This window comes from Syngnathus scovelli, chromosome 9 (assembly GCF_024217435.2).
Source record: "Syngnathus scovelli strain Florida chromosome 9, RoL_Ssco_1.2, whole genome shotgun sequence".
Lineage (NCBI taxonomy): Eukaryota > Metazoa > Chordata > Actinopteri > Syngnathiformes > Syngnathidae > Syngnathus > Syngnathus scovelli.
The window spans coordinates 10,778,981-10,805,635 of record NC_090855.1 but is presented as its reverse complement, the minus strand read 5'-3'; the positions used below and the strand labels follow the sequence as shown (position 1 = coordinate 10,805,635).

Genomic DNA, 26,655 nt, shown 5'->3' with positions numbered 1-26,655 from the left:
TGAATTACGCGTACTTTTGTGTTCCATGTTTTTCAGCTTTTACTAATTATTGTAAATTTAAGTGGTTAATTTGTAATTTGACCTCCAATTTAAAATCATATTAAGCCACCTCAAATTTGTTTACTTCATAGTATTGTGCTAGTGTGCATAAGTAAGTGACCTGCAAGCGTGCACAAAGAATAACAGAACATTATTTAAAAAACAAATTTATTTTCTTCTTAAAAAATAACCCTCCCCACAGAGTTTCCATTACTACTATCACATAGAGAGCCAAAAGAGCGTAACGCTTCCAAGTCCTTTCATTCCAAATCTATTGGGAAGTGCTATGACAAGGATTGTTCTTGATCAGTGGCTTCGATATTGCTTAGTCAGATGGTGAGGCTGCCGGCTGTCGTACATACAATCCGAACCCCACAAACCCACCTGGCCCTACCGCTTGCCTGCCCGTCCGCCCCCTCTTGCAAGGTGCTTTGTGACTTCAGTGAGTGAGAACTGCATCTGGTTTCAGCGGTGCAAGGAACTGCCGCGAAACTTTGTATCATTATTATCTGGAGAGGGCGGAACGGACGAGACGGCGGGAGAGTACTGGCCCCCGAAAAACTGTGACAAGGCCTGGCGAGTGGTGAGCCAAAATACATAACAGGTTAATATTATATATTTATATGTACAAATCACCTTCAACACAATGACGGGTCAGTAAAACGTCGTACAAAGGCTTTTTTTTTGGACAATATGCGAGTCCATAAATGTGATTTAAAAACCCCACAAACGCCTTTGGAGGGGCGACCAAGGTGGCATTTGGACCAAAGCCTCTTTCACACAAATCTAATTGGCAAAAAGACACGAGATAAATTCGCATAACTGTCAGCGCTTTCAGAGCAAGAATTTTCCATTTTTGGAGGTAGTACCAGATCCGTAAGATTGGCGGCACCCACAGAAAAAGTGCTACTTTTTCCACATCACTAAAAAGTAAATCATTTGCAGATTTCTTTTTTGCCACTGAAAATGAATACATCTAACAAAAAGTAAACAAGTGTGAAAGGGGCTTCGGTCTCCACAGACGAGTCACAATACTCAAGTAATGTGGTGGTGGGGGAGGGGGGCAGATTTTTGTAACTACTTCACAATTGAGGCAAACAGGCAGCGAAAAAAAGTGGCTCAGATAATCCAGTTTTACAACGTGTTCCATGCATTATTATTATTATCATATTTAAAAAGGCAGGGTGTATTAATAAGTGGTCGCAACTCCCTTATTCGTGCCACCCATGCACACGGAGCACCAAGGGAGATTGGCTGACACAAAAAAAGGCAAGGTTTCCCAAACTGAGTCTATACATTTTCTTACACTAGGGGGCGCCAATCAATTTTGCTCCATGCATTCAACTACTGGTACAGGGGTCAGAAAGCAATATGACATTGGCAGACTGGACCGCACTATTGTAACTCTGTGGCAGGTGCCATGGTGAAAAACAAAATAGATGCCTTTGACAAGTTTGGGAAACGTTGCGCTAAAGGATTGCGAAGCGATAAACGCGGTGATGAAGGTGATGATGACAAAGGATGAGTGTTGAGGAACAAGTGCATTTGAAGAGGGATAGTCTTGAGAGAGTGTGCTTCTGCTGTCTATGCGGTGAGGTAAGAGCTCATGTATAGCTATAGAAGTGTGCGACTTAGTGTACAAAGATGAGGCCATTTGGAAGTCATAAAAAAAATCAATAAGTAAAACAAAAAGTGCCTTGTAAATCTTTAAAGAGCATACAGACAAAAATCATAAAAACGAGCTCCCTGTTGAAGTGCCTCCTTTTTCCATTGGTTGGTTGTTCTTTTTTTGGCTGGTTAATGATGCTGGTTCAGGTGCACGGGGTGCAAGTATCTTTTACACACCAGGGGTGGGCAACCTGCGGACCACCATTGCGGAAGAGGCAGGCAAAAGGTTCCCCGCCCCTGGCTCAACGCAAGGGTCCCTCTATTGTTATACTTTGCGAAGCCCTCTAAAGGCTCTAAGATATGCTACACCCGCTTAGGAAAGTGAAAATGGCAGCCTAGACGCGCAGGCACCTACATGCTAAACGCTAAGTGCTAAAGTAGCTCATGGTGGGTTTTAAAAAAAATATGAAACAATACAAGAAGAATAACATTATTTGTAAAAACAATAAAACAATGAAAGTAAGCAAAGGATACCCAATCCTTGTGATTTTGGAACACTGGCATTGGGTTAAAGAGGCAGCATTGTGCACCGCCTAATTTCCTCCATATTGCATACTTACTTGCGAGTGTGAAGGTAGTACACAATATTACATTATAATACAGACGAAAAAACTAAAACAGTCCCGGTCGAGTAAAAACAAAGAAATAATCGCAATAATAATAATAATAATAATATTCATAACCTTTTGAGTGCATGAGGCTGGAGAATGTTTTGAAGATTGGATCGATATGGCGGGCTGGCTGGCTGTGGGTGGGTGATGAGTCGTGGGCAGTCACACAGGGATAAGGGAAGAGGATGAGGTGGTCATAGTGGTGGAGAGCTGCGAGCCCACTTGGGCGTAAGGGACATGGCGAGGGGAAGTGGTGGCTGCCTTGCTATGCAGCTCAGGCGAAGTACATGGTCCTCAGGGTGTCGTGGTGGATTTGGACCGCTTTAGCGAGCGCCTGGGGGTCCCGGCCGTTACTCTGACCTGACACGTGACTACCCTCCCCGCTGCAAGCACAAGATCAACGGTAAGTACTTGATAATCGGCAGATGCCAACGAGTCGGTCGTGTTCCCAACCTGTCGTGCTCTTTGTCCACAAGATGGTAGCGGGCGCGGAAGGCCACGAGGCGGGCGTAGTAGGCCGGCGCCGGGATGGACACCGAGCGGGTGCAGCGTACGTAGGTGTGGCACAACTGGTAGGTGAGGATCTGCAACTCGTCGGCCGTGAAACGATTGTCATCCCACAAGACGTAATAATGCGACGGCCGGCTCGTACCCTTGACGTGGACAAAAGGCAAATTGCATGAAATGTAGACTCCCATAAGGTTTTGTGGTGAATCATCAAACTACCTGTATGCCTGCGTGGCTACACAGGTAGAAGTCAAACTCAAAGGGGTGAGTGATGCTGGTGTCCACTGTAGTGCCAGCGGGTATGTTCCCGCTTTTTCCGATCTGGTAAAACAAAACAAGAAAAACGATACTATTAATAGGAAAAGGGTGAAAATGGTGGGGTCAGGCCCGAGGAAAAAAGAAAAAAAAAAAAAGCGCACCCTTTCAGATTTGTCGGCACAGAAGAGGCGCGTGTGATGGCGCTTCTGCACTACAATGTAAGTGATGCCGGGCTGGTAGTCCTTCTCCAGCTTGATGCAGGCGTCCCTGATGGCCAGCAGCTCATAGTGGAGAATCTGAAATAAGAATAAAAACTTTTTTTTTTTCCCCCAATTACATAAAAACAAGGTAATGTGAAATATTCTCTCTCTCGCTCGACCTGCGGCAGTTGGCCTTCCGGAACGCCGTCCCTGTAGAAGATGATCCTGGTGGGCTTGAAGCGGGTGGACTTATAGAACTGGATGAGCAGCTCGCGCACCATGTAGGACAGATCCTCGATGATCTCCTGCCGAGGCCGCTGGACCCGCACGGTGGCGCAGTAGCGGCTGGGGTGGGCGTCCATGCTGCCCACCACCTACAAGAACCAACGAGAAGAACAAGGCAGCATTAGCACCTCTTGGTGGCTAACGCCGGGAAGCAAGGGAGCAAACGTTTGCACTCAAGGGCCACTTTGGATTTTTAAGAAAGAAAGATGAACCAGGTTTGTGTTGCTGATGTACATGACAACAATACAAAAAGCAATATTTTACTCTATTTTTTTAATTATAATTAAGGTACTGGTAATGATCACCAATTAAACTTGTAAATGAATGCAACAAATATTGCAGGACTCTTTTCAATGTAAATGTCCGAAGAGGCCTACTGATTTTTTTTTTTTTAACTTTGCCGATTGTTGATCCAGAACAATGCTCTCCGTGCAAATCATTTTTTTCCTCCTCCCTCCTCACGCTCCCAAACCCAACATGTGATTCAAGCATCTGTCACTATCACTAGGCAACATGGCAACCAATCGCAGCTCGGCTGAAGTCAGCGGCGGCTGAGGGGTTGACGTCATCTCAATTTTTCAACGTGACTCAATGTGATGAGGCATTTGCTTCCTTGTATCCCCTTACCGACGACACCTTCCTCATTCTCTGCTTTTTGTTCCCCTTCAGCTTAAGAAGATGCAACCTTTTATTGGTATCCGCCCATTTTTCCATTACTGGAACACGTGAATGACAGATGTCTCCTATTATCTCGATGAATCAAACAATAAATGCCACTAAATGTCAGTTTTTCCTGTGCAGACTACTTTTACATTTAATGTGCAATAAACATGAAAATCTGAGCCTTATCTATCACATCAAATGGATCAATCATCGCCACAAATTATTTTCTGATTGTATCTTTGTGTTTTGTATCAGTATCAGTGCTGTTACAACAGTGGTAGCAAAAGGTTGACTACAGCCACGGAAATACGACGTTGAAACGCTAATGCTCGACTTGATACACCACGACATGGTGCTTATTAATTTCCAGCAGTAGCTGTAATCTGCCACTAGGTGTCACTATCGTTCTGGTCGCACCTTCCTGCACACTTTCCGTTGATACTTACGGCAGTGATGGAGGGTTTCTTGCCGTCTCCAGCAGGAGGGTGCGTCACATCAGCTCCCAGGAAGATAACCGGCTGCTGGAACACCGCTGACCTGGAACAGGGAACACGAGTAAGACCCAACATGCATCCGTCATATACGAGTTAAATATTAAGGAAATAGTTTTGAATTTCTTCAGCAAATAGTTTAGTATTTCAATGTAATTGGCTTTACCTTTGGTGCGGCACCAGGATGTTATTGATGCCTCCCAGCTTGACGTTAATCTTGAGGCAAAGGTTGGAGAGGGTCTGAGGGGACGTCTTGACCACGTTCTTCACCTGCACGCACTGCGTGGCCATGCCCAACAGGGTGTCTCCCACGCGCTTTACCTCCGCTGAAAGTGGAGATACGAAATCAACTCATACAGTTCACGTCGGGTTAAGATGACATCATCCTCGTACCGTAGACGGGAGTTTTCCCGGGCAGGATGACAATGATGAGCTGTAGCCCCGAGTAGGTGTTCTTCAGGTGTCTGAACATGGGCTCCACGCTGTCCGCTCCCTGCGCGTACTTGCAGAAGCACGGCTGGCCTTGGATGGGCATGCCGGCGTCCTTGGAGATTTTGCGTAACTGGTCCGTGAAGTTCCTTAGAGGACAAAATGATCATTCATTTGCCCTCTCTTCTCATACGATCCCTCAAAGTTTAGGATCATTTCAGACTTAAAGATGATTAAGCACATGGCACATTGACAGGTATGGGCAGTGTAAATGAGGCTGAGGCTAACTTTGGCACTTACTTCAGCACCTCCTCTCTGCATTGCTTCTGCGGGGCAAAGCAGGCAATGGCCCACACTTTGATCTCGATGCCATTGTAGAACTGCTTGCCCCGCATGTCCCACACGCCCTGATTTGGGGTGGCTATGGCTCGGTTCTGTCACGAGACACAACCAAAACATGTTCACCAGAGTGTTTTCAAAGTCGTGCCCCTGGTTGTTGTGGTCAAAATATTTACCCGTCCTCCGTACTGCAGGATCGGGGCTGGAAGCACTCTGCCCGTTACTTCAGCCATGTCGTCCTTCACCTTGATGCCAAATTCCTGGATGTAGGGGTCGAGGTTGAAGTTGGCGTTCTTCATCTGCAAGAGAACCAAAAGTCAGTCAGTTGGTCGTCGGAAGTGAAGTTAGCAATTCCAGCTAAGTGGTTGGACTCACCAGCCGGCTGATCTCTTCCTGTCTATCGGGCGCCGAGCGAGCAGTCGCTTTGATCATGGTGGACGTCTGATTATCCGTCAGCTTCTTGATGCATCTTTGGCCCGCCACGATGTTGCACACCTGCCGCATTTGGGGCGGAGAGGTTTTTAAATTCGCTCATGATGAAAATCATCAGCACGTGATAGGCTTGACTCACCTCTAGGGGCAGATATGTGTGCTTCTGCTCCTGCCCCACCTGCAGGCAGGGCAGGTGGGGGTATTTTAACTGCAGGTTGTACTTCTGCTTGAAGTACTGGGCAACAGTGCATTCTACGGTCTGCCCGCTTTCGAGCTGGAGGGGGAACCTGTAAGAAATGTAAATCATATTTTTATTGACACACAATGTACCAGGAGGGCTATAAAAAAAAAGCCAAATTTAGATCCAGCTCTTGTACTGGATCTCGGTGAATAGCACAGGTGTGCCTCATTTGTTCCCTTTGGTGGATGACTAACAAAGATGATCTTAAAATGACCTCAGCATCTCTTCAAATGACAATCGTGGTTGCAGTCAGTGAGACATGGCACGCATCATCACCATTATCATCATCATGGCACTTACGTCTGATGGCTGGCAGGACGTCGGGTGACATTGCATACACGGTACTTCCTCTTCATTTGCCCACAGTGGGTCACTTCCACCTTGAGGCCTGGCGAAGCGGGGTATACGAGACCTGACACTACTAGATATTTACGAATTATTTGCGTCGGCCGACGTTGAAAATCCCCCACCTTTGATCTCTTTGGTGAAGCGAACCCGCTGCGAATCGGTGAGCGTTTTGGGCTGCTCATCTATGTTGCGGATGTCCAGAACTTCGCACATGAATTCGATGACAGGCTGGGCTTTGTAGAAGGCGGTGGCAGACACTGGAGGGAGCCAGAGAACATCAGTGAGGAATCCAGACCACAGCACTCTATTTTTTGGGATTGGTGGTGGGGGGCTTTTCTAAGTTAGGGCCTTGTCACTCCTCACCGTCGATGTTGAGCATCATCTTCCACATGGCGGGCCGCACCGACTGGTGGAAGCCGAACCATACCTCCCGGCCACCGCCCAGAGGGTGGTAGTAACCTTCTGGCGGGGAGAAGAACGAGCGGCCCACAGGAGTGTACCTAAATGGAAGTGTTGACAAAAACAATGAACCGTGTGAGTGTGAGACAGAGGGAGAGAGAGAGAGAGAGAGAGAGAGAGAGAGAGAGAGAGAGAGAGAGAGAGAGAGAGAGAGAGATGACAGCATGAATTTAATGTTAACACATGGCACATCACACATTATTTTTCATTGTTCCAAATTACTGGCAGGGCTCATATTTTTTTTCCCCTGGAGTGTAGGAAGCTCTGCCAGAGTTCCAAATCCCTATTGGTAGCTCTAAAGTGCATTCCCTTGTATAATAACAATAGAATACAAGTTGGTTGTTTTTGATTATCGGGTTGGAATTAAAATAACTAGAAACAGGGGAAAAAAAAAATTCACCAGAATCGATTCTTAAAATAATCGTATACCTCATAGAGGCCAAGTGACGCATGGCCACGTCCAGGGCTTGCACAGAGTCGAGGGGCACCTGTAGCCGCCCGCTGACCAGCGTCTCCTGCAGCAGGCGCCATGACACCTTGGCCAGCCAACGGATGGACACCTTGAAGATTCGGTCCTTGCCCTCCCCTGGGATGGTAACCTCGAAATCCACCTGAAATGAATTTCCTCAGTGTCTATTTTTAAATCAACATACTGAACCTGTTGGAATGAAATCAAGGCATATACAAGCGATGGTAATTATTTTTGGAGGGCTTGATTTGGGTGGTGATGTGTTCTGGCAACACATTTATACCTTTTCACTGCCGATGGGCAGCGCCAGCACCGTGTAGATATTCTTCTTGCCGTCGTACACGGGCTTGCGGTCGCCAAAGAGCTGTGGCTTGAAGTGCTGCACCATGTACTCCACCACTTCCCTGCGGGGAGGTCATCAAACAAGCAGCCAAAAAAAAAAAAAGCGTTAACACGAGCCACCCATGACGCTCCGTCAGTTCAAGCCATCCCCTTGATCGTGGCGTGGTGCTCCATTGTGACGCGAGATGGCGGAATTATCAATTGTGCGTGACGCAGCTGCCATGGTCATGGGAGGTGGGGGGGAGGAGAGGACAAAAAAGAAGGAATGAAAGTGGGAGGAGCCAGGAGGTAATTTTTCAATACGCCAAAAGGGGGAAGGGTGCAGGTCAAAGGACGTGATCTTTGGATAGATTCTGGGTAGCTTTTATCTCAAAACCCTTGAGTCAAGAGGCAGTGAAGCTCAAAGGCTTTCCGGACTTTTAGAGGAAGGACACTAAGTTTTGCAGGGGTACGTTCATGCCACTTTTTTTTGTCATCTTGAGTTGAAAATGCTGCAGAACTTAAGACACACTAAAAAAAAACATTTAAGTCCTCCAAGTTGAGGAAGCGCTCCATTTGACCGATTTTAAATACTATATTCGATAATGAAACATTTCAAATAGGCCTGGCTTGAAACACATCAGCAGAATTTAGCATTGTGAGAAAAATTAATTGTTGTGGCTAAAACACCCCCCTTTTACAGCAGACAGAGATGGCTGAAATGAAAAAGGACTGTCAAGAGAGCTCAAGACAACAGAGTCAGCAGATTACTCTCTTTTTCTTTCATGTTTGTTTACTGACACTGAAAGCACGAAGGTGACAAATCACAAACAAGACAGCTCCTTTTTTTTTTTTCTTCTTTTAATTGATTTCATTGTCGTGGCTTTTTTCCTAAGAGTCCGAAAAGATGAAAACAAATAGCTTCCCCTGTAAGAGAAGCACATAATGGATCTTTTTCTATTTGTGTGTGAACTGGAGCAATTATTTTTTTCAGGTCAATGTTGGAAGACATTGGCTGCTTTACAGACACCACATCTGTCGTGGTCACTGCGACCTACCGGTTGACTCGCCGCGGGCACTTGTCCGGCTTAATGTCCACCTCGTAGTGGTAGACGTCCATCTTGGGGATCTCCACCTCGAAGTAGTTGGCCAGCAGTTTGATGGGCTTGCCCACAGTGCCCATTCCTGGCCGACGCGGGGCATGGAACACCTGCTGTAGGGGTGGGGGGAAGACCCCCATGGGCACTGAGGACAAAATTAGTGGGAGAAAGAAAGGATGTCAGATTTTGTTTGACTGCTACTACCTTTGTTGGGCCAAACTCATTTTACAAAAATTCAGGACCCACGGTAAAATCTGAAATTCTAAGCAGGACCTTTCCAGGCATCCCTCAAATATGAACTTAAAATTCCCCAAAGCCATTTTTCTTCAGAGATCTCCAAATTTCAGGCCTCAAAGACTTTTTTAAGCAAAATGAAATTTGGTTAGCATGTCTATCACGAGCAGACCCACAAAAATTTCATAAGAGCCATTTCCAAAAATAGATGTCAAGTCTGCCATTTAACCCTAACCCTCATAGCTACACCAAAATTCAGCCCCAAAACCCAATTTTACATTGCAATATGAAATTCTGTATTTATATCTTCCATCACATGTCAAGCATCCTTGCCCAAAAGAATTTTCAGGTGGTTTAGTCATTTCCTGGGGTCCTTGTCTTTGAAAGTTGGTCCAATTGCTTTGCCAACTTGTTTTTACTAGACAGATGGGGGAGGCAAGACTGTGAAAATTTGGTGCTCTCATAACTGGATGTGGGCATGTGGGCAGAGCAGTGCCCAAATTTGGGGACTGCCCACAAAACACCAAACTTGAACCAAAAGAAAACCAATGTCAGTATCAATACATCTGGGGTGGGAAGTTTAGCAGTAACTCCTGCTTGCGAGGGGCCCCCATGTCTTAACCCCTCAAGTCCCCAGAGAAGCCCCCTACACACACACACACACACACACACACACACACACACACACACACACACACACGCTCACTCGCACCACCGTCAACAACAAAGACCCCAGCTGCCCCGTTCCTCCCTCTGAGACGTATAAACAACACCGGGTGGCTTGACGGAGGGGAGTGCCCTCAGAAAACACGGGATAGCCTCCCCATCCCGCCGCACCCCCTCGGCATTCCCAGCCTCACCATGGAGACGCCACAGCAACACGGCATTGTCATGGATATCAGAAAACCTGTGTGTGAGTCTGTGCGTAAGGGAGGTTGGGGGCGCCTGTTGGATAAAAGGAGGAGCCGAGACCTTGGCCTCTTGGGTCCTATGGGGAGCATGTTCCCACATCAGGCCAACCTGGAAAGGCCCTTCTTTAAATAGCTCCAAGGGATTTCCTCAAGGTAAAACCTACATGGCACGTTGCGTAAATGCGCGTGTGTGCATGCGTGCATGTGTGTGCGTAAACTAATGCCCTTGCATGTGGGCAAGGAGAGCGATCCCTTTTACATGGATTGTCTGCTAATGACAAAACTAAAATTAATTTCTCTTTACCCTCAAATGATACCTTTCCAATAAACGACCCCAACTCACAGTGAAAGTTTCCAATTGTAAATATTTCCAAAACCTGTATTGTAGATTTGACCGAAAATCTTCATTCGCAGGCAGAGATTGTCATGAGGGATCGGTAAATTAGCCACACTGTTGCGTCACAATCCATAAAAATTCAGAGAGCCTTGCTTACAGGCATGTTTTAAGAAATAACCAGACATTAGCATTACTTGGTAGTTTAATTTCACATTTGGTAGGTGGGCAGACAACCCAGAAAGCTAAATATTTCTATTTATAGCAAGTCAAGTCCATTTTACACAAAATGTTCAGTTTAAAACTAATCATGACAAGGGCCAGTGTAACACTGGGTCAGACCACAGTGGTGCCTTAATTTACATTTGTGACTCAAAACTCTTAGATCTCAAATCCTCATTTGTCAATGAAGTGTGCCATTAATACATTCAAGCTCCCCCAAAACACCAACGAAATGTTTTGACAATAAAGTATCTGTTAAAGAAACAGTGTTCTGCTTTGTTTTTGAAAACACAGTGATAAGATACTAAAATAGAATATAGACAATTAAACTATTTGTGCATTTTGATCATTCAATGGAGATTGCGCTACTCCTGGTGTGCACATCATGGCCACTAGGGGGTAGTACAACACATACAGGATAAAAATACACACACAAAAACACAAGCTAAACTAGGATGCAGTAATAGGTTGCTTTCTACAGAAGAAAATATGCCTCAGAGTATTGTACCATTCTATTATTGCATTGTACACTGAGCGGGTGAACTTTCATAAGGCATAGTTGTGTGTTTTGCTTAAATACACAACACATAATCGTCATTTTAAGTTTGATTTTAAGGTAAACCTGCACTTCTATTTCTATTGGATTGCTGAAAATAAAACTTCTACATTTAGGGTTCTCATTTGCATGTTGCCACAATTAATTAAAAAGGACTGCACTTGACCATACTGCCACTAGAATGTAACCTACCGGCCAATAATGCTCCAATTCAATTTTTTGTCATGAACTCTCTAAATAATAGACCACTACCTAAAACACTATAATCAAATGCTCTTTTAAATCATCCCACTCTACGCACACACGCGCACGCACACGCACACACACACACACACACACACACACACACACACACACACACACACACACACACACACACACAATAGGCAACTTCACAAATACTGAGGTGGGGCCCCCAAAGAGCCTCCCTACACATAAATTAACCTAAAACCAAGCCGTATAATAATACATATGCAGTCATATGTCTGGAACTCGGAATTATTAATGATAAAACACTAAGTGAGAATCAGAAAACTGTCAATGATCGGAGAGGAGGGCAGCCAGGGCTACTCGCATAGCTCAGCCAGATGCTGCCGGTGGAAGGCGGGCTTCATTCCCACGACCTCCGGGGCCGCCCCCACCCCAGCGGATGGTCAACACCGTTTAAGAGGCGATAAATGGGAAGAAATTCCCTTAAGAGTCCCTCCTTCCTTGTGTCTCCCTTCACGCGGTTATCAACCAACTAGCCGGGGCCAGGCGACCATAGCTCGCCTTTTTCTTCCACAAACATAGATGCAATAGTTTTTTTTAAACGAATAATTTTGAAATATACATACCAGTGCCAGACGGTCCCGGCTCCATCCCATTCACTTAGCTGCGCGGGTACAAACTAGCTAATCCAGGGTGGTGTGGCCGAACCACCGGCCCCTTCAGGTTGGAAGGCAGCCCCCTCCTCACGCCGTGATGTCTTCGTCCCTCCTCGGCGTGTTGGACCCCCTGCTCTGAGCTCCCCCTGCCCCCCTAAAAAGCCCCACCAGATGAGTTACGAGGTTTTCAAAAAGAAAAAAAAGAAAAAGAAAAAAACGAAAGGGGCGATAACTGCCCGCCGGTCCGGTGTTCGACCCCCGTTTGTCTCCGGCTGCCGTTTGTCGCTACGGTGTCGCTCCCCACCAACCCACCTCGGGATTGAGCCGACGGTCCGCGGCGCTGGGGTGCCTCGAGCGGTGTGTTGTGGCTCGTCCCCGCCGAACAAAAAAGGCCACCCCCCCTGTCCCCCACCACCCCAAAAAATTAAAAAAAAGAAAGAAAGAAAATCTCAAACTTCTTCTCTGCCATCAAAACTGCTGGAGAACTTACTGACGTACCCTGGTGGTGGAAGAAAAAATTGCATTGCAGGTTCACCCGAAGTAACCCGTTTTTAAATTGTACGTAAATTACGTTCGCGTAAACTGCGTAATTGGGAACGCGACGCAGTCCATTACCCTCCACTAACGTAAACGAAGGTCCTCTGAACTGTACAAAATTTCAATTTAATGGCAATAGGGCAAAAGCCAATAAATGAAATGTAATAAATAATCATTGTCACCATTATTCATCATTTATCCATCAATCTAGATAATAAACAAATCCGGGGAAAATGTATATTACACCCGGACATTTGGATAAGTGCTTCAGGTACTCTCGATAAAATTTAAGGGCAACAGCACGTGTGAAAAAAAAATTGAAAATCTAAACAATAATTAAAATTGAGCTGAAAAGAAAATGTACATCAACAAAAACACACGCCTTTTTAGAAAAAGTAATTATTGACGCGGTTTTTTTCCTTATAATTTTTCAAGTCAGTTTGTATTGTAGCGTAAACTGTCAATTTTATGCGATTTATTATTATTTCCCCCCACAATATCGATAAAAACGATCCTCCAACGTGACAGGAAGTTGGGTGACGTCACATTGTCCAATACGGAAGCGGTCGTCATCGTAAAAAAACGGTGAGTTGGAAGCCTGGCAAAATTTTGGGGAAATCTCGTCAATTTGTAATTACAGTTGCTATATCGTCTCTAGTTTGGGTGAATGTAGATGTCTACAGCGAAAGAAGCATTTTTGACGACATTGTGTCAGCGCGTTTGTGTTGCCGTTGTTCAAGCAATTAGCCGCGATTGAGCGCATGTTTCGTGAAACATTGCAGCATTACCATTAGAAAGAGATTTACTAATTTCTATATGTTTATGGGCATTTTCCCTTCTTTCCCCCCCCCCCCCCCCAAAATCCCTCGCAGCCGAACATGTCGTGGATAAAGGAGGGCGAATTAAACCTGCTCGAGAAAATTTCAGCCAATATCCTCAAGGTATGCATGGAGGAAAAAAAATCCTCTTCTTGGATTGCGCTATTGATGCAGAATGCATTTAAAATATCCATTGTGATGTAAAGTATTTGTTGCAAAGGCAAATAAATCGAAACTTTTGGTGCAAAGCTTGTTTTTATATATTATTTGAGAATTTTGCAAAAATATGATTTTGTAACAAGTGCTCTTTCCGCTCCAAGGCGGGCCCCATGCCCAAACACGTGGCCTTCATCATGGACGGCAACCGTCGCTTTGCACGCAGGAAGAACATGGAGCGCCAGGAAGGACACATGCAGGGCTTCAACAAGTTGGCAGAGGTGAGCAATGCTGACATATGTGAGTGAAGAATTGTTGTCATGTGAACAGTCCTCACTTGTCTTCCAGACACTTCGCTGGTGTAAGCATCTGAACATACAGGAAGTGACCGTGTACGCCTTCAGCATCGAAAACTTCAAGCGCACTAAGGACGAAGTAGACGGCCTGATGGAACTGGCCAAACAGAAATTTGAAAGACTTTTGGATGAACGGTGAGTTACCTCTGTACCAGCAGAATATTTATATTTGAATAGTCAAAAAAGATACAACTGGTTTATTAAGCAAATTTGAAGCTTCATTTTTCCATCACTACAAAATGGTCCCCACACATACCGGCAGTCTGTGTTGATGCTCCATTTGTATTGAAGGGTCTGTTCTTTGAAGGTTTATAATTACAGGAAAATCTGTACTAATTTCCATTAGCCTGTTTATGGTGTTTTGCAACATATGTTAGCATTGAGCTAGAAGTTTGGTCTAAACTAAGCCATCCCCTCTGGCTTTGAAATGAGGAAATTAAGATGAGCATGCAGCATGTGATGTTGTTGTTTTTTTCCAATGAATCAGTGGGTGCTGTTTGTGTTTTATGAATGAGACGCTGTGTATTTTAATGTTCTTTCAACCACAGGGAGAATCTGGAGAAGCATGGAGTTTGCATCCGGGTGCTTGGCGACTTGAATCTGCTGCCGTTGGATCTCCAGCAACTCATCGCCAAAGCCGTGCTCGCCACACGAGCTCACAACAAGTACGCTGTCGTCTCCCTTCATTAAGTCTTTTTTTTTTTTTTTTTTGAAAAAAAGGTTTTGAAATACTTATTTTTCCACAGGTGCTTCTTGAATGTGTGTTTCGCCTACACGTCACGATATGAAATGACCAACGCGGTGAGAGAGATGGCTTGGGGTGTGGAGCAAGGACTGATTCAAGCCAGGTAATGTGCGCGCTTTGAAATGTCAACTTTTACGTGACTCAATTGAACGCGCTTGTGTATGTTAGTGACGTGTCCGAGGCTCTGCTGAGCGAATGTCTGTACAGCAACAATTCTCCTAATCCCGACCTGCTCATCAGAACCTCGGGCGAAGTGCGCCTCAGTGACTTCTTACTCTGGCAGGTGAGGATGACAAAGACTTTTCATTCATTTTTATTATCTGGAGTATTGATTTGTTTTTTTGTTATCCCCCTTCCCTCTTCCTACTCAGACATCCCACACATGTTTAGTGTTCCAGTCGGTGCTGTGGCCCGAGTATTCCTTCTGGAATTTATGTGAAGCAATTCTCCAGTATCAAGTCAACCACAAATCAATTCAGGTGATGCTTCGGTTTTCTTTTTCTTCACAATCGTGTCTGTTCCACAATACTGTACCTAAAATGTTCACATTCCAGAGCGCACGAGACATCCACCGAGCGCACGAGGCGTTGCAGCAGCTGGAGGCGGACCGCGCCTCAGCCTGCTCCACCGAGTACCTGCAGCGCCATGGCAACGGCAAACCCGCCGACGCCCTCCGCAGGCAGGAGATGTTGTCACACTACGCTGCTCAACGCCAAGAGCGAGTTCGTCACTTCCTGGAGGCGCTCGCGCACAAGCGGGACTCTTTCTTTACTGACTTGTGTAGCGGTGTGGCAGCGTAAGAGTGCCTCGTTGTGCACTTCCACCTCTTCTTACAAGGGCTTCTTCTGCTCAGTGTCCAGAAGGGGGCGACATCAACCCCTATGGGGCTATAGAGTTACTGGCATATTTATAAATGTAGATTCAAATGGGAAAAAAATAAACAGCTAATACGCGTCTGGTCAAAATGTAGTTGAAGATGTTAATCATCGTTGAATGCATGCTGTGGTTTGTGGAGTGAGCGCTGTGCTGTTGTAATTCAGTTGATCAATGGTGTCAGTGATGTGATGTCGGTGACATAACTAAATTTTGACCAGTTTTATCAAGAAAGATTAAAATGATTATTGATTGTCAAGCTATAGGCTTTGGTTCTTATCGTTTCAGGCAGGATTTGGTTTTAATGTTGTATGGTGAAATTTGATGAACTCCTCAGTTGATCTTAATATTTGTATTTATATTCGGATATTTACTGCTTTTATTTAATTTATTCGATTTATATTTTCCAGCTGCAAATACACTAAACGTTGCATTACTGTGACACTAGCACGACCCCTTGAGGAGCTGGTCGGCACGTCCAACGAGATCCTCGAAGATCCTCCCCCTACCATGTTTTGCTTTTGACACAAAAAGGGAGGGCGCCCGTAGCCATGTGACACATCGACATCCAATGACAGCCGGTGCTATGTCTAACTGGTTAAAACTGGTTTGGCTCTTATATTTCATGGTATAAACTAGAAAAACATTGCTTTGCCATATACATACGCCATTTCAAGCAGCTCCCCTGTCTGCACAGCACATAAACCCCTTTGTGAGAAGGAAAAAAACAGTTTCACACGTTTTTTTTTTTGCAATTTTTGTCTGCGACGACATGGCAAAAGCAAAGGTAGGATTTTTTTTTTTTTTTTTTACTCGCCCGCAGAAAGGTTTATGTCGTTTTCCGTTTTTGCTTATTTTATTATAGAGTGAAGGTTATGTGAGGTTGTCCGCTTTCGTTTGTGGAAACGTCATCGCCATGACAGCCAGCCGTGGCGCGCATACTGCGCAAACCTGCAGCCTGCTGCAAATAAACGTCGGATTAGCGTCGATAAAAAACAGGCAAAAAAATATTTTAACAATTTGCATGTGAATAATAACCCCATTTGTGTTGTATTTACATTTTTGTTATGTTTTTTTTTTTTTTACCATTCGCTTAAAAAATGACAACTTTTAGTGTAATTTGTGCGCCAAATTGCACGCAAATATATGCAATGTGTTGACGTTTACGTAAGCCTGACAGTTAACTGTCCATCAAAATGTATGTTTTGAGCGCGGAGATCGTGGTGGGGGAGGGGAGGCGATGTGACGTCTTTTTTTTCACCCCCCCACCCCATGCGCTCCTAGTTTGTTTTTGTTCAGCGTTGTATTTTTTTAAAGCGAGAAAAATTACACAATTGCATCAAAACCCACATGTTGATATGTGTTTTGTATTCGAATGACGTATTGTTTTTTATGCCGAGCCTCAGGAGCAGCCATTGGGCAGTTTGATACGAATCGAGTCACTTCCGGGAGTTTTGGGTGGGGTACTTGGTTTTAAAACTGCCTCTTTTCTCGTTGCTTTGATTCGAATTAGTTTGCAACCCTGCGATGTGATAATTGTGCAAAAATTCAATAGTTTTCTCGTTTGAACGGCAGTAATTTCGACAGTTTCTCTCCGCGGTTCGCTCTTCTACTTGCGCCTACATGCAGGGGGCGGGGGGGAAACAAAGGGAACTGTCATGGCGCCAACGCGTTGTCATAGCAACTGGTCCCGCCCCCTCTTGATTTGAATTCAAATATGAGCGGGAAGGTCAATAGCATCACCGTTCTTTAACATTTTCAGGAAAACACAAATTAAATAAATTCAGTTTGTCGATTTGAATAGATACAACCATTATAGTGTGAACCTAATTTTAATAGAAATTGTGACAATACAGTTAAAATAACACTGTGTGGAAGTTGCTTTAAAGGCGTAGAAAAGGAGCCGAAAACTTCTCACATTCAGACTCTGTGAGCCGTGTTTATTAACTGACAAAATAACATCCTATGCGCATGACAGAAAAAGCCGGCAACGGTTAACGTCACCGGAACTCTTAAAGTGACTGCGACTATAAATTTAATCAGAACGTTATAACAGAACACACATATGATGAAGTGAATTATGTCGTCCTTGGAGAAAGCACTACACCTGGCTATTAGGCTAATAAACTGTTTGAACTGTAGCAATTATATGTTAATTATGATATTTAATGAATACGTTTCTTGTTTACCCCTCCCACCCAGCAGTCAAGTGGGACCATTGAGGTTTGTTACGTTTTTATTTAATATAAAGGCATCATTTTCTAAATGAGAATCGCTACATTAAGGTTAAATTTTTGCATTCTTTCACTCCACAGAGACGGTGTTCCCCACGCCTGTTATTGGTGGGTTGCAGTCACTCGAACAACAGACATTTGAATGATTTCCTCCTGTTTTATTTTGATTGTTCTTTGTGTTTTCTGTCTTATAGCCATACAGGCATTTATTCATACTATATATACTAAGCCCCAAGATTCAACAATGATAATAATACTAAGATAATGGAATCAGTTTTCGTTACAAACTGACAGTAAATTTGTATTGAGTAATTCGGCTCGCTGTTTTAACAGAGGGATCTTGCCCTGAATGTTCTGAGCTTCTGTTTACATGCCAACAGCTGATATGGAACTTAACACCTGATCAACTGCGCCCCCTGCTGGTTGCAGCTTAGCAATGTGCTCCCGTGTGTGTGTGTGTGTATGTGTATATACATTATACACACACACACACACACACTCATCGACCATCACTTATATATATATATATATATAAGTGATGGTCGATGAGGCGTCGTGAAGCGTTTCGACACATTGCTTAACTGTATTGATACTGTGTCGATACTGTGTCATTGAGTGCTGACACCTGCTGGACCTTAAATATACTACAAGCAACCGAGTTGACAGACTCAACTGTCACTGATTTGATGACCTAGTATATACATTAATTTATTTAAGTAATTATATTGTATTATTTCACTTATTTATTTAAATTTAAAATATATTTTAGTTTTTAGTTACAGTCAATCAATAATGTGAACATGTATCATAACATGAAAATCTAAGTGAACGTGTCGTGAAAGAGGATGCTTGTGCACTGGGATTTGTTTTTGGTTTTTTTACAAATTTTTATTTAAAACAATAAGTTTTTCCAATGTTTTGAAATTGAGCTTGTTGCGCTTTTTGGACGCAATTTCTCCAGCCGTTGAAAACACCCGCTCACACGGCACAGATGAGGCTGGAGTGCAGAGAAATTGCAATGCAAGCCGGAAGAGGTTTGGGTAATAGGTCTTTTGATTGTCCCAGTATCTGACTTGGGGCTGCTCCATAATTCTTGATAACTTCGAGGATGAACCGCAAAAGAGCAGATATTGTTTTGGCAGATCCATCCCGTTGACAATGCGCTTCCTTTAACAGAGGTTTGGCGCGCTTCCTTGACATCATTAATATATCTATCTATATATAGATAGATAGATAGATAGATAGATAGATAGATAGATAGATAGATAGATAGATAGATAGATAGATAGATAGATAGATAGATCACTAATATATAGATATATAGATATATTAGTGATGTCAAGGAAGCGTGTATATATATATATATATACATATATATATTCAAGCTTTGCATTATTAGGATGACTTGTTTTACCTCTAGGCTTGATTTTTAAGATCCGTGAATAAAAACTTACATACATAAGAATGGTATTTGCCTGACTCCTAAAACAACTTGTGCAAATTATTATTGTCATCCAGCAGAAACCCAAACCCGCTCCAGTGGAAGTCAAGAAGAAAGCTACCACCAAGGTATCGATCCCACCACTTTTTCCTGCCTTTTTCAATATTTAAAATGCTTTACTGTGAGTTACTAATGACAAATTGTTGTGTTGTAGAAGGGATCCAAAGCAAAAAAGACCAAGGCAGAGAACGGCAGCGCCAAGGCTGAGGTATTGATTACTAACTCAATCTATCGTGAATATAAAATCTTGAATAAATTGTGACCCACAGGAACCCAAGGCCGACGCCGCAGAATCCAAATGAGTTGACGTCGACGTACTCGCTATACCTACTTCTCACCCTTGTCCCCCTCCCCCCTTTCCTGTGTACTTGGTGATTGTACAGTTTGAAATAAGTATTTTTTACCAAGTTTTATATTACAAATGTCCGTTATTAGGTTTGCCATGCACTTGATGTAACACATGGTGTTCACACGAAGCTTACTCATATCTATTTTGGAATTTCTTACACCCTCCACCCATTGTTCGTACCTCATAGCTATCCGTCGCGCTTTGTCTCCTTTCAGTCTTTTGTTTTTATTTTTTTAACTGCTGAATATTAGATTACATTTTTTCAAACATGAGGCAGCTATTAAAAGAAAAAAATAGTCACAACTTAACAAGAGTTTTTGAAACACTGTATACAGTATTGTTAAAAAGATCTGTCGTCCTCCTCAGGAGATGTGTATCATTTGAATTGAAAACACCCAATGAAGAAACTTCCTCATGAGCCAGTGCTTCTCAATTATTTTCTGTTATGCCCCACTAGGAAGAAGAAAATACCCCCCAACTCCCTTCAGTTACTATAAATATGAATCTTCTGTCTATTGAAATAAGTACACCTCTGCATATTGTATCTTAATTAACATATTTCCTGGGGTCACACACGCCCCCACCATCGCAACGCGCCTTCCACGGGAGCACGCCCTACTATTTGAGAAGCACTGCCATAAGCTATGTTGATGACTCCGATGGCTAATCTAAATGTTGCTGAAATAAAACATTTTTAAAAAGCTCTTAATCCACTTTGTATTTCAATTCTCCTTTGCGCCAACAGAGAAAGGTGTCTTACCACTTTTGATGAGACACGTGTTGTTCTCGTTTTGGCCACTGGATGGAGCTCTCAATTATCACAGATTGGGGGAATTGGGTCAAATATGACACATACTATTGTGAAAACAATTACGTTGCCAACACTAAAGACTTTTACCCTTTTTGTGTACTATACCGCACTCGTGGCGATAAGCACAAAGTACACGTGTATGTATAGAAGATGTGGCGGTGTAGCAGTTAATACACAGTTTGTCATTTGCAAATCAAGGATACATCCTTAGAAGTGTAAACATTACCTATAATAATGGTTAAAATTCTAAATATTCTTTAAACTATGTTCCCAAATACACTCATCGTCCTGCAATATTGCCTTAAAAAATAAATTGTTTACAGATGATTGGATTAATCTTTATTTTTTTTAATGTGGAACAAACACGTTTGGATGACAGCAGTGCGTGCCTAGTCAACTACATTAGATTTTTTTTCTCATTCAACGATCTTCACCTGTTTGTCTCCACTTTTATTGGGTCACTTTCACAATGTTGTTTATGGGTCACTATGTACAATATTCCATGTGAATGTTGCAAATAATAACACCTTGGGTTTGCATCGCAGCCTATGGAAGGAGACAAAATGTTCCAGTACATACAACACACATGTACGTGAGGGGGCGGGGGAGTAGTGGACGAGCTCATCTTCTCAGACAAGAGGGGTGTACTTACTGCAAATGTATGGCGACTCCTGGTGTTTGGAGTCTCACCTCCCCTATTCAGCATATAGAACACATCCACCCGGCCCAGAAAACTCAATACCCTCTCGCTATACCGCTTCCCTAAGGTTCAAACCCCACGCCTGTCCTTCCTGCATCCCAATAAAAGTGACAGCCAAGAATAATCTCTGGTAAGAAAAAATATTCGGTTAATTAAATAATGCAGACAAAGGTGAGGGCCACTCACGGTCAATATCTTCAATAGATTGTTTCCATTATAACTTGAATCAATCAATTTGTGCAAACTGCATGTTTTTGTTGCATGAAAAATGTCAAGAATGTGCGTTTGTTTGCTAGGAAACATGCATAAAAGTGGTTCCAGCGGAGCTTGAGCCAAATACACTAAAGTTAAACTCTTAAAAGTCATAAAATGTGTAATTAAGCCGGAGTCAGGTACTTTTATTTAATTGTTCTGAAAATGTTTTTGAAGTTTATGTCAACTATAATTTCGGGTGTTTCTTCAGTAATGGAAAACTGCTGCTGTCTTAAATTGTCTATGTGTAAAATTAGACGACTCTGACCAAGTTTTATAGGTACTTTTATAGTTCTTTTTTTATTTGATGTTATTTTATGCAACCCAAAATGTATGTTTTTTGTTATTAATCAATTTGCACAATTGTAAGCAAGCGTTGACCACATCTGTAGTAGTCTATGAGGTTTTTGGAACAGGTTTGAATAATTCACTGTGACTCTTGTAGAACTTTAAAAAAAAAAAAAAAAAAAAAAATCTGTTTTAGAAGCCTTAAATTTGAACCAATTTGCTAAAATTGTATGAGTTCATGTCTTGTTTATGTATAAAGAAAAGAAACTTATTGGCTCTAGTTCCTGCTTTTTTTGTATTTGAGAATTTGTACTTTATGTAGTGTGATCCCATTTTTTTAAGCTCGTACTATTTTTTGTTTATTCTTAATCATTAAAAATATCTTTTTATGTATTCTAGCAAACTTGGATATCACAAATGGGTCCATTTTATATGTCCCCATCGAATTTAGTGTTACTAATTAAATTCTCAGTTTGCTGCAGGCCCATTTTACGCAGAAATGCTAATGCTATCACTTCTCACTAGATAGCTAACCTGATTTTGAGTTTCTTGCTAAAGTCAGTGATATTTATGGGATGAATTGAAATGATTTACAGACCTACTACTATAATTTTACAAAAGGATAGAATGTTTATCATGCGTTTGCATAGCCCTCAGCGTTCGGCATATTTACTTCAACACGCATCCAAAGCTTGAGCCGGAATTCCCCACTCCCCTTCTTGTCTCAAATGCAGCACTATGCCACTAGTGTACAGTATGAACAGGCCGCTTTGTGACGTAACCATGATGATAGACATCCGGCTGCAGCGTTCATGATTAGACCTGTCAGTCGCTCAGGTTGTATGTACCGCCACCTAACACCCCCCAACACACACACACAGGACCACTCATCTACTACAGTGTGAGAAAGAGAGGGGAGGCCGCAAAAAGCCAGAGTGAAAAGGCGGGACTTGGACTGACAATGAAGGGATTTCATTGGCTGTCCAGTTTAGAGTACACGATGTACCCTGTGTATGTTAATGTCTGACTCTGGATGATGCTAATGGATGCAAACAGCCTACAACCATGATAATAATAATAAATTTACTCTCTGAACCGGTTATATTGTTCCATAATAGCTGCGTGACAGTGTCAGTCAAACATGGTACATCTTTTTACGACGGATTTGTTCTGCCTATCATTTTTTTACTCGAGAGGCCCTTTGTGGACTTCAGGTAGAAAATTGCAAGACTGCTTCTCAGGTGACTCAGTAGGGCTGCGTGCCAGAAGCTCAGAGTATGAACCACTCCTTTCTAAAAAGTAAATCAATACAGAATTATTATAGTGACTTATTTCAAGTAAATCTTGTTATACATCTTAATTTGGGGAAAATTTACTGCAGCACAATGAATATGAATAATTGATCTTTCAGCAACACCAATTTTTGTTCCTTAAAATATGGAGCACATCAGTGCATCTGTGTATTGACATGTAGTTGGAATTACCCGCATGCAACGTTTGTTTGAAGGTAGTCATCAACGTGACTACCAAAGATGGAATGTGGCAAAGTGCGTCCTCTGGATCTGACCTTTTTTTGTTTGTTTTGTCTTTGTGCCCTTGGGCGTGTTTATGAGGAATCTTAATTCACACAGATGATTGTTGGATGGCAGGAGACTTAAACCAATTCAAATTAGAACAAACTATTCAAATTGTACACATTTCTTTTTTTTCTGCATTGATAATGTGATTTTTAGTCACAATTGCAATACAAAATTTTGACTCCACTCTAACAACAGTGTCAATTTGTCGTGTGAACAAACCACTAATCTTTAACTTCATCCCATTAAAGGAAGTCGAATTAGTCCTGGATTTACCAGATTATCTTGTTAGCACGATTATATTTGGATTCTATAAGGCTCAATTACCTGGTCTGTGCCAAGCAGGCTGCTTGTTTTCAGAAAGCACTTCTTGTCTTTATGCAAGAAATATTTTGCTAAATGATCAACATCGCTTGTCTTTTATGGGTTATTCAAACGGGATGTGTGTTTGAACAGAGAAGCGGAATTTACCTAAAGTCTTAAAGTAAGATCTGGTCTTTGGTTTTCATCACTTTGTCCCTAGGTCTGTGCGTGTCATATATCCGCCGGCGTCCGATGAAAACGCACGCATCGGGAACAGTTGCGTAATCGCACTCTCGGACATGCACATGCTCCGCCATGAACACATTGTTTCCCCGTTTCTTCATCTTTATCTGCTAACGAGCTAATAACATGCGACAGTTTGTTTTGGGGGGGCTGTTTTGGGAGGGCCAACCAGCGAAAGTAATGCTTTTGGACAGCCTCGGTGTGCGTGTTTCTGGAAAAAGTGGGCGTGGGCGCCGCAGCCCGGCCTCGCAAATCTGGTTGGGTGAGAGTGAAGCTTTATATAAGAGCAGAGAAAAGCACCTCGGTTGCTCTTTCCGCTTGGGCTTGGAGGGCGGAAGGTGCCACTGGATAAGTGGTGGACTCTGAAGACTCCTGGAAGAATTTCTCAGAAGTGAAATTGTCTGGTTGAGTTGAGGAGTCCAGAGACATCTGGAAGAAGTCCCCTTTTCTTCACCTGGAACTTTTAGGAATCCTATAAAACTAAAATTAGTCCTTGTCCTGTAGAGTTAACAATCCTTAGTCACCTGGGGCATCTTTGATTATCCTGTCAAGTTGGGTAATTCTCGAGACTCTTGAGGAAATTCTTCAAATCAGGATCATCTTTCTGTGTGGGGCAGCAATCCAGCTCCAAACAGGTTAGCATGTTTGTCTTGCGCATCTTACACTGTGTTCGTCCAATAATGTCATCCCTGATCTAGTGGGTTGATCCCTGCAGACAACAAACCTACGATGATCCTAAAGAGCTCTTAGGGAGGTCGGAATGTCGAGATTCTGATTTCTATCCAACCTTGTACCAATTACGGCTGGTCAGTTTTAGAATATTTTTGGTATTACGGCAACGGAAGTAACTGCAGATGGTCTTTTGTGTGATCAGAGCTTAGTTGCAGAACAGATGTGAGGATACAGGACAAGGTACAGGAAACCTGGTGTGTCATACACGGTACATTTTGTTCCTGTCTGGACGTCAAGCAGATCATGTCCCGTGGGGATTTTAACACCGGAAAAATCCAGGCAAGATGATCGACACGGTCTGACTGATTCCGTGCTGAGGCTTCAGGCTAAAGTTGTTCCTTCCTCATGGCAGGATGTCAGATGGTTCTCCTTTGCGAATGTCCGATCGTCCAGACTTCCTTCTTATGCTGATGCTGTCTTAAAGAAGTTGACTAATAAAATTCTCCCGTTTTTGCAGGTCTTTAGTCTCCAGCCCATCCGGTCACATCCACAGACATGATCATCAGGCTGGGAAGACTGACACCAGGATACTTTCGTCTCCTCCAGGTAGCGACACTTCCCAGATTCCTAATGTGCACTTGTTAGATTTCATCTCTAAACACTAATCGGACCCGACGTCGACCATTGTGACAAGGTTTCCCGTGTTTCTTTTTGTACCCCAGTAGTCATCACAACCTCTCGTCACCATTGTTGCAAGGTTTTGTTCATTTATTTACACTAATTGGGAGAACAAAGGCCCTCCACGTTTGATAGACGCTGAAAGAAGATGGTGACTGTTACATAATGTATGAGCCTAGCACCCCACCAGGAAAATTGCAAATGTCGTCTTTCTTGTAGTAAACCAGAATGCGAACTGATTCATTTAACAATAGAGGAAATATGTGACCTCAATATTTTGTAGCTGTGCAAATTATCGGACACAAACAGCTGATGCGATTCTAAATCTCCCATCTTTATATAAGGCTTAAGGTGATCCAAAACTGGACTCCTGTAACAGGTGGTGTGTGTACTCTTTACATTGTGAGTACAGAATGTGTACTGAATGTTCTTAGAAAGTTTGCCACTTGGCCGTCAGACAAGGATGTGAAAATGCTGACATCCGAAGACCCCACAGGGGTAGCAGGGTTCACATGTACCGACATGTGTCTTATTTGATGACAGCATGGAGTCTCCTATTCCATTTTCCTTGCTAAATATGGCGGAACTCTGGAAGTTGAGACACATGAAAGGTTTTTGTCGGATTGTTTGAGATAATTTACGGTTAAGCGCGCTTAGACATTTTTGAGTGAGTTTCTACTTCCTGAGAGAATGTAGACTACTGTTAGCTTAGCATTTTAGCTAGCTACCTAGCTGGCTATGTGCCATTGCTTGTGATCAAAAGGTTTGAACTTTGACTTTTAGTATCTCTGCCTCGATTCAGAGCCGTGTGAGATTCTTGTGCTCACTGCCGTATACTTTTTTTTTTGTTCCTGTCGCAGAGGCAAGTGGCAGGCGAGGTGCAGACGCAGCCACAAGACCGTGCCATCAATCAGATTGCCATGATGCTGGCCATCATGGGTCTCAGCTTATCCTACTACAGCGCCAAGCAGATGACGGAGAAGGTGCATGCCCACCCGGCGCCCTGAAGCATAGACAGACGGACAAATGAGAAGTCAAGGAAAATCAAGCCGTGTTGATATGATTGCATTTTTTGGTTTGTTTTATTTTCTGCATCCAGAGTGTAAGGGATGCAAGGGACTGTTCTGATCGCATGTGGAAGATGACGCGTGGCCGTTGCAAAGATGCATGCAAGCAAGGGAAAGTCGCGACGTGGGGCTGGGGAGAAATATGTAATTTAGTACTTGAATTCTCCAAGTGGATCTCCACATGGAGATTTGGGAGGATATTTTGCACAATCATGCAGAAACTGTTTTTAAAACAAAAACACGTGTCACTACTTATTTGTGAAGTCACACTCAACTTCTAATCAACAGCATGTTGTAAGCCACACTGAGCACCTGTGGACGTTTTAAAACAGTGTTGTTGTTTTTTAATCAATGTATGGACTAATGTCACTTTCTTTGTAATGATTTAATAAAGCTGTGAATCCTTTTTTTCAACAGCTGGCTTTTTGTTTTATGAATATCTAACCATGAGTAGAAGAACAGTGAAAGGAAAGAACAAACCAGTACAAGGCCATGAATTAACTGCGATGTCT

The 26,655-nt window shown here is 43.1% G+C and overlaps 2 protein-coding genes and 1 long non-coding RNA gene across 6 annotated transcripts; 2 read left to right on the top strand and 1 right to left on the bottom strand.

The window, feature by feature from the left end:
* Positions 1 to 190: 190 nt before the first annotated feature.
* On the bottom strand, positions 191 to 12,451 carry ago1 (argonaute RISC component 1). 2 transcript variants are annotated; one of them, XM_049731117.2, is made up of 19 exons: positions 11,954 to 12,451; positions 8,819 to 9,005; positions 7,723 to 7,843; positions 7,400 to 7,581; positions 6,875 to 7,011; positions 6,634 to 6,768; positions 6,464 to 6,575; positions 6,062 to 6,209; positions 5,866 to 5,985; positions 5,667 to 5,789; positions 5,452 to 5,585; positions 5,116 to 5,300; positions 4,889 to 5,048; positions 4,678 to 4,768; positions 3,463 to 3,657; positions 3,245 to 3,379; positions 3,045 to 3,146; positions 2,772 to 2,971; positions 191 to 2,701 (listed from the first exon to the last, which is right to left on the bottom strand). In XM_049731117.2, exons 1-19 carry the CDS (start codon positions 11,976 to 11,978, stop codon positions 2,593 to 2,595), a joined length of 2,601 nt encoding a protein of 866 aa, XP_049587074.1. In that variant the 5' UTR covers positions 11,979 to 12,451; the 3' UTR covers positions 191 to 2,592. The 2 variants fall into 2 exon arrangements, with proteins under 2 accessions (XP_049587074.1, XP_049587076.1); XM_049731119.2 differs by having other exon boundaries at positions 6,464 to 6,551; positions 11,954 to 12,450.
* Positions 12,452 to 13,033: 582 nt separating this feature from the next.
* On the top strand, positions 13,034 to 15,727 carry dhdds (dehydrodolichyl diphosphate synthase). 2 transcript variants are annotated; one of them, XM_068652082.1, is made up of 9 exons: positions 13,034 to 13,105; positions 13,393 to 13,461; positions 13,659 to 13,775; positions 13,825 to 13,985; positions 14,399 to 14,515; positions 14,597 to 14,698; positions 14,764 to 14,878; positions 14,967 to 15,074; positions 15,150 to 15,727. In XM_068652082.1, exons 2-9 carry the CDS (start codon positions 13,399 to 13,401, stop codon positions 15,393 to 15,395), a joined length of 1,029 nt encoding a protein of 342 aa, XP_068508183.1. In that variant the 5' UTR covers positions 13,034 to 13,105; positions 13,393 to 13,398; the 3' UTR covers positions 15,396 to 15,727. The 2 variants fall into 2 exon arrangements, with proteins under 2 accessions (XP_068508183.1, XP_049587077.1); XM_049731120.1 differs by having other exon boundaries at positions 13,035 to 13,105; positions 13,843 to 13,985.
* Positions 15,728 to 16,034: 307 nt separating this feature from the next.
* LOC137840654 (uncharacterized) lies at positions 16,035 to 26,557 on the top strand. 2 transcript variants are annotated; one of them, XR_011087491.1, is made up of 8 exons: positions 16,035 to 16,255; positions 17,674 to 17,691; positions 17,784 to 17,810; positions 19,224 to 19,271; positions 19,358 to 19,411; positions 19,473 to 21,193; positions 24,916 to 25,004; positions 25,937 to 26,557. It is a non-coding gene; the product is annotated as an uncharacterized lncRNA (long non-coding RNA). The 2 variants fall into 2 exon arrangements; XR_011087492.1 differs by having other exon boundaries at positions 17,671 to 17,691.
* Positions 26,558 to 26,655: the final 98 nt, after the last annotated feature.

What these genes read in the sequence shown, in the direction of transcription:
- ago1 (XM_049731117.2), bottom strand. Translation starts at nt 11,978, where the DNA reads ATGGAGCCGGGACCGTCTGGCACTG. An exon ending in GCCGGGACCGTCTGGCACTG is followed by an intron (nt 9,006 to 11,953) that starts GTATGTATATTT and finishes TTTTGTCCTCAG; the next exon opens with TGCCCATGGGGGTCTTCCCC. An exon ending in CGTCCTGCCAGCCATCAGAC is followed by an intron (nt 6,210 to 6,463) that starts GTAAGTGCCATG and finishes CATTTCTTACAG; the next exon opens with GTTCCCCCTCCAGCTCGAAA.
- dhdds (XM_068652082.1), top strand. Translation starts at nt 13,399, where the DNA reads ATGTCGTGGATAAAGGAGGGCGAATTAAACCTGCTCGAGAAAATTTCA. An exon ending in GCTTCAACAAGTTGGCAGAG is followed by an intron (nt 13,776 to 13,824) that starts GTGAGCAATGCT and finishes TCATGTGAACAG; the next exon opens with TCCTCACTTGTCTTCCAGAC. An exon ending in CAAGGACTGATTCAAGCCAG is followed by an intron (nt 14,699 to 14,763) that starts GTAATGTGCGCG and finishes TGTGTATGTTAG; the next exon opens with TGACGTGTCCGAGGCTCTGC.